Raw genomic sequence first — 6,195 nt, 5'->3', positions numbered from 1 at the left:
TGCTGCCTGGACAGGAGCTGGCTGTGGCTCTGTGCTAGCTGCAAGGAAGCCTGCAGAGCCTCACCCACCACTGTAGGGACTTGGAGCAAAGCTGCTGCTTCCTCTCCCACCTCCCTTTCTCCCAAGACAGACATGAATGCAGGCCAGAAATCAGAATTCAGAAGCATGAGCATGAAGAATTATTCTTTGTCTATTCGGAAGCTCTGAGCCCTGTCTTTTGAAAATTTTATAGGGTCCTCATTGCACAGGTTTGCATGACTCCAGGACAAATATGTGGAAATAAGACTAGCCCCAAAGAGTGTGATCTATCGCTAAGATGCTGGAGAAGGAACCCTAGCAAGGCCCTCTGCTCCTTCAGTACTCCTCTCGAGAGACGTGCCAGTAGAGGCAGAGCCAGCAGAGCCTGGTGATAGACTGGACATGGGGCTGGAGAGAAAGCAGCTTGGGCTTAACAACTCAATGGGTAATGAAGCCAAATACCGATGGGAGGAGAGCCTGACAGACCAACACATGGACAGTTCACGTTTCCACAGACTCACAGCAGCCGTGACCATGGGGGGTACTCAGCTGCCTGCTGTGTGATTGAAAACTCATTTAATACGGAGCACATTGGCCTGGTCCTTGCACAAGGGTGACACGGGAATTTGTGAAGTGCTCCATATTTTTCCTCTGGATCTATTGTGTTTTGTATAAGACATTATCCTCTGTGCTCTTTTGTGGATATAAAACTGTTTGGAATGAGAGAGAGAGAAGGCTGTTTATGTGTTATCAGTGTAGACTTAGTTAGTAGTCAAGCACTTTTGTGGCATGTGCCAAGCCCCAGCTTCCATCACCAGCACAACAAAAAGAAAAAGAGGGTGGGACTCGTTCTAAAACATACTTGGAAAACCAGGGTGGTGGTCCATGTCTAATCTCAGCCCTTGAGAGGTAGAGGAAGGCAGATCTGATGTTCAAGGTCATCCATCTTTCTCTGCCCAATAGTGAATTCAAAGCTAGCCTAGACTACAGGAGTCCCTGTCTCAAAAAACAAACACAAACAAATTGTTGAGGAAATGAACAACGACATACTTATTCAATCACGGTAGTTTACTGTGTGTGCAGCACGAGCCAGTAACATGAGAAAAATTACAAAACGAGATATCAAGGAGGGAAAGTAGACTGTGCTCTACTGCTCTCCAGTCATTTCCATGTTGCTGTTTAAAAGATTCTTAGCTCTTTGGGGTTACGCAGTTCCCGCTTTCTCTGTGTCCCCCTAAATCTTGTGGCACTGTTGGCTTACATGCCCACTGTGACCATCCCCTAAACAGAACGGGGCAGCCAGGGACTGGTCAAGGATATTGCTACAGTGGGGAGAGACATGCAGAGAGGGAAACCGTCAATCCCGAGTGCTCAGAACAGTCACAGTGAATCGCTGAAGGCCAAACATGGGGGACCTAAGAAGGCCCTGGTTCCTCCTTTCCCTAGGGAATGTGCTTAAAGGGGGAACACTTGTACAAAATAATGCATAGCTACATGCCATCCTGGGGATCAGCAGACTTCTTCCGGCTCATCTTGTGCTAATACCAGAGGCTGACACCGGGGGGCCCCAGCCAGTGAGGTCTAATGCCCAGTGGAGAAGGTCTAGTGTATACCCAAGAGGAGGTGGGGACAAAAAGGCAGAGATATGCAGCAAAAGGGACTAATTTGTGCTTGGCCAGGTCCCTGGGCAAGGGGCTGGTTCCTGAGCAAAGGGCAATTTGGTTCTGTTCAGCTAGCAGGGTCCTGTTTTCCCTGGAGGGAGAAAGCTGCATAGCATAGGAAGGACGTCTGAGTTGTGCAGGGACCCTCCTGTCCCCCACATGGGCATCCCTCTGCCTACTGTATGAGATGCAGAGGATACTAGTATTGAACATGTAGTAGGCCCATCTCTTACATGTGGGTGACACCTGAACACACTAGGCCAGAGTTTCATCTGCTTGGGCCCAGTTACCACATGCAAGGCCCCAAACTGAGTGAGTGCAAGGAGCCTATTTCTGACCAATGGTCCTGCCAAGGCTAGACTACGCCTTGCAGGTTAGAGTGCAGTGAAGTACATCATGCATGACCCACAGGGTACCCCTGCCAGGAGGGCCAGGTGGCAGTGACATGGCTTCTTCACGGTCACAACGTGGCCCAGCGGAGGAAGGCTTGAAGGAGACATTGGGGTGGGGTGCTCTGGGGAGCCACCTGGGCCTCATGCCTCACCCTCAAGCTCAGAGCCAGATCTCATCACTGCTTACACTGGACACACGGTAGATGTAGCTCAGCATTGGAAGCCGGATGAAACCTGTGGGTCAGAGATGCCAGGGACTTTGTAATCCTAGTCTTTGGAGCTTGGGGAAGCCCTTTCTGCTTCCAGCACCCAGAAGTATTGGCTTTAAGCACAAGGATGAAGAGAGGAGGTAAGGAGAAGGCAGGACTCTGCCCAGTACCTCGGCTGGTGAGGAGGCCACCAGGCTCGGCTTCCAGAAGCTCTGGACGGCTGCTGTGCTGAGCCATGGGCCGCTCTGTTGCTTTCCCTGTTGGGGGACAAATGGGATGGTGCCCAGGACAGGGCTGTGCTTCAAAACCAGGGCCTCAGCCGGACGGTGGTGGCGCATGCCTTTAATCCCAACACTCGGAGGCAGAAGCAGGCGGATCTTTGTGAGTTTGAGGCCAGCCTAGTCTACAAGAGCAAGTTCCAGGACAGGCTCCAAAGCTACAGAGAAACCTTGTCTAGAAAAACAAAAAAACCAAACCAAACAAACAAACAAAAAACCTCAGGGTCTCTCTTTCTTAGAAGTTCTAAAGATTAAGCACAGGGGGAGAACTGGTCCCAGACATACCTCTGAGATCTGGAGTTAGGTCGTTGAGCTGAAGGTTGGATGGGAGGGACATGTTCTCCCGTGGCAGGCGTACGTTATTCACTTTCAGGTTGTTGGAGTCACTACAGGATAGACAAAGGCTAAGACAGACCCTGGTACCAGCAGGTGCAGTCCGCTTTGAGGCTTGATCCAGACCTCCCAGAAGCCCCCGGTTACCACCCATCCTATAGTTTAAAATCCATGCCTTGCATTTTAGTTTAGCCCATCTGCCCAGCCCCAGGGAGCATTACCTAGATATCAGAGATGGGCGCCGGGAGGGGCCTGAGGACAAAGAAACCATGCCACAGAATCAGTGTGCCCTCCCATGCTGGGCTCTGCCCCCTGCCTATTCTGACTCGACCCTTGAGCCAAGAGTCTCTCAGATGCCCAGGCCTGGCCCTGGGACCAGAGACAGCTCCAGTACCTGTCCCTGCTGCCTACAGTGCAGGCAGTCTCACCCCAGCCCTGCCCTGCCCTGCAAGTAAGTGCCCTGCCACATGTCAGAGATACCCGGCTCTATCTGGCTCTGCCCGGCTCTGCCCGCTGCCCTTGCTGCTGCTCACCCCTCACCACCACCCTCGGCCTCCACTGCCTCTGGCCCTACCTTTAGTTTTCTTCTCTTTCCTGCAGACCAGACAGGCCACCAAGGTACTGAACCCCACTAGAGTGCCCAAGGCAAGCCCTCCAGCCACAACGATGCCCAGCAGTGGTACTTCTACTCGGGTGGCCAGGAGCCCTGCAGATTGTCCACTGGTTAGTTTGCAAGAGGGCAGTACCCCCAACCCTGACATGCCATGGCTCCATCTACTCTGTCCTTGCCCAAGGTGGCTGGGGACAACTCATCCACAAGGCCACCCACAGGGCAACACGTCCTCCCTTTCCATTCCAGGACCTTTGTGCCCGATTGACCAGTTTGGCAGGCACATTGCTTACCTGGTTCTGGAAGCGAGGCACTGGTGACACCCACATCGTTGGTGGCCACCACTGAGAGGTTGTGCGCCAGGCTGCGGAGTTGCAGCTGCACAGTGTGGTTCGTGAGCCAGGGATAGTTCTGAGCATCCAGCACCAGGAAGTCAGAGGCATTGACAGTCACCGGTCCATCCTGGTCAATCCAGGTGACATTGGCAGGTGGGTTGGCCCGTACCAGGGCAAACAGGACTACCAGAAGGCCTGGACCCTGAGCTTCCTGATACTTGGCCCCAACCTGGGCAATCTCTGGTTTAACTAAAGCAGAGCAGAGAATAATAATATGTTTTTATTACAGCCCCTCACTCTGGCCCTGTCTTCTCAAATGTGGATGGGAGCAAGGGCCTAGGAATCTCCTCAGAAAGAACATTAAGGAACAGGTAGCTGGGCCTGCCAGCACAGCATTAATTCACAGTGACTAAGATAGAAAGGCAGGGGCTTGGGGGTGTGGCTCAGTCAGAAGGGTGTTTGCCTACAAAGTCCTGGGTTTGATACCTCGCAAAGCATAAAGCCATGTGGTTGTCATGCCTGCAATCTCAGCGTTCTGGAAACAGAGATGCGGAGAGTACCAGTGAGGCCCCTTTTGGATACATAGCAAGACTCAGGCTTAAAATTTTTAAAATCTGGGCTAAGGTTGCAGCCCAGTCGGTAGAGTGTTTTGCCTACCATGTGCGCAAAGTCCTGGGTTCAGTCTTTATACCAGGCATGGTGGTACCTGCCTAGATCTTAGCACTAGGGAGGAAGAAGCAAGAAGATCAGAAGTTCACAGTCATCCTTGGCTACATACTAGGTTTGAAGAAAGTTTCAAAGTATAAAAATAAAAAAGAATATAAAGCCAGACAAAAGATCCATAGATTTGAATCCTGGCCCTGCTTCTTAAGGTCTGTTTGACCTTGGGCAGACTGTTTAACATGTTTGTGCCTCAATTTCTCATTTGCAAAATAGAGACAAAAAAAAAGAAACCCCCTTTTAAGATCAATGAGGATAAAACAAGCTACATTTGCAAAGTGTTTAATGTTTGTGAATGTCCTGTTAAAGCTGAATGTGTCATGCATACCAGGAATCTCAGCACTAGCTGGGGGTGCAGGAACGTCTCCTCTTGCCCACTTCAGGAATACTTACATTGCACATTGAGAATGACAGAGGCGTTGGCTGGCCGGCCACTCCCTGGGTCCTGCAGGGAGCAGTTAAGCTCATGCTGGGCACGCTGGGCAGTGACAGTGAACGTGCTGGTGCCTCCAGAGAAGGCCTCCCCACCCACGCTCAGTAGTCTTGAGGTGGTGGCCTCCTGTAGCTGACCATCCAAGTACCAGGCTAATCGGGGAGTGGCAGATCCCCCTGCCACCCGACAGGTGAAGGCATGGCGCTCATTCTCCCGAAGTGCTCTCTCAGCCCAGGTCTGACCGTCGATTTGTGGTGCTAGCTCCCCCTGTCCTGAAACACAGCAGGTAGCCTCTGGGAGGGGCTCAGACAGGCCCGGGTGAAGTCCTGTTACCGAGGGGCAGCAGGCCAAGGGACAGGCAAGCTGGTTTCTCTCACCAGGGGCTTATTTTACTTATGGTAGAGAAGTGGGGATAGGAGAACCCAGCTTTAGCCTGGAGTGGGTATCTTGAGAGGAGATACAGGTGAACAGGGCAAAGAGGAGGCTCTGGCCTCTTAAATGTTTGGTCAAAGGATGAACAGTACCTGAACTTAGGAGGGCTGGCAGGAGCAGTAGTGTGTGCCGAAGGGTAGCTTGGCTCAGAGGCAACTCCATGGCGGTCAGGGATAGGCCTCCAGGCTGCCGAGAAAAGGGTATAGCCTCGGTCCCAGCCAGGTAGACCTAGCAATTCCTGCAAGAATTTGCCATGCACTGGTGTAGACTGGCCCACAGTGGCCAACACGCGGGCACAAACAGGAACACAGTCAACAAGACCCAAAGGAAGAGCCACTCTGCGGGCACAGACAGTAGTTGACCACAGACAGTCACACAAAGATACACACAGACAGACAGACAGACACACACACATAAACACACACACAGGGTCGGTCCACATACGCCCTTCCCGTTTGCCCCAGGGGATCGTCCTTCTCCTGACCCGGTCCCCTTCAGGACTGGCTCTCCCTCCCATCTTTCGCCATGCACCCCTTTCCCAATCTCGGCGCTCAGGTGGACTTGGGCCGAGAGCATCTCAGAGCCGGGGGTCGCCGGAGCATCCCTGGCTTCGGAGCGAAGGGCTCACCAAGCTCCCTCCCGGAGCAGCGCCCCAGCAATTGCTTAAGTCTGGGGAGCGCCGCAGTCCGCTGCAAGGGCGGAGCCCACGCCAGGCAGGACCAATCGCTGCCCGAGCACGCGCAGGTGGCCACTCCAGTCCCGCCCACGCCGCGG

The 6,195-nt window shown here is 52.9% G+C and overlaps 1 protein-coding gene and 1 non-coding gene across 13 annotated transcripts; one reads left to right on the top strand and one right to left on the bottom strand.

Annotated features, from left to right (window-relative positions):
* The first annotated feature begins 563 nt into the window (after window positions 1-563).
* On the top strand, window positions 564-666 carry LOC142847420 (U6 spliceosomal RNA). The gene has a single exon (XR_012910177.1). It is a non-coding gene; the product is annotated as a U6 spliceosomal RNA (small nuclear RNA).
* Window positions 667-1,065: 399 nt separating this feature from the next.
* On the bottom strand, window positions 1,066-6,126 carry Tmem25 (transmembrane protein 25). 12 transcript variants are annotated; one of them, XR_012910039.1, is made up of 9 exons: window positions 6,050-6,126; window positions 5,514-5,607; window positions 4,950-5,261; window positions 3,795-4,085; window positions 3,466-3,597; window positions 3,113-3,143; window positions 2,844-2,944; window positions 2,451-2,733; window positions 1,066-2,305 (listed from the first exon to the last, which is right to left on the bottom strand). XR_012910039.1 is itself a non-coding variant. In XM_075966125.1 (9 exons), exons 2-9 carry the CDS (start codon window positions 5,581-5,583, stop codon window positions 2,248-2,250), a joined length of 1,119 nt encoding a protein of 372 aa, XP_075822240.1. In that variant the 5' UTR covers window positions 5,584-5,607; window positions 6,050-6,126; the 3' UTR covers window positions 1,066-2,247. The 12 variants fall into 12 exon arrangements, 7 of the variants coding, with proteins under 7 accessions (XP_075822240.1, XP_075822242.1, XP_075822239.1 ...); XR_012910036.1 differs by having other exon boundaries at window positions 5,953-6,112; XR_012910038.1 differs by having other exon boundaries at window positions 5,514-5,659; window positions 6,050-6,112.
* Window positions 6,127-6,195: the final 69 nt, after the last annotated feature.

This window comes from Microtus pennsylvanicus, chromosome 3 (genome assembly GCF_037038515.1).
Source record: "Microtus pennsylvanicus isolate mMicPen1 chromosome 3, mMicPen1.hap1, whole genome shotgun sequence".
NCBI lineage: Eukaryota > Metazoa > Chordata > Mammalia > Rodentia > Cricetidae > Microtus > Microtus pennsylvanicus.
The sequence above is the reverse complement of the archived record's forward strand: the minus strand, read 5'-3'. Positions and strand labels throughout refer to the sequence as shown.

Excerpts from the sequence above, each read along its gene's own strand:
- Tmem25 (XM_075966122.1), bottom strand. The coding sequence starts at position 5,938 with ATGGGAGGGAGAGCCAGTCCTGAAGGGGACCGG. Across the intron at positions 5,608-5,905 it reads CCAGTCCTGAAGGGGACCGG|CCTGGAGGCCTATCCCTGAC; the intron begins GTCAGGAGAAGG and ends TTTTCTCGGCAG. Across the intron at positions 5,262-5,513 it reads GCCAGCCCTCCTAAGTTCAG|GACAGGGGGAGCTAGCACCA; the intron begins GTACTGTTCATC and ends GCTGTGTTTCAG.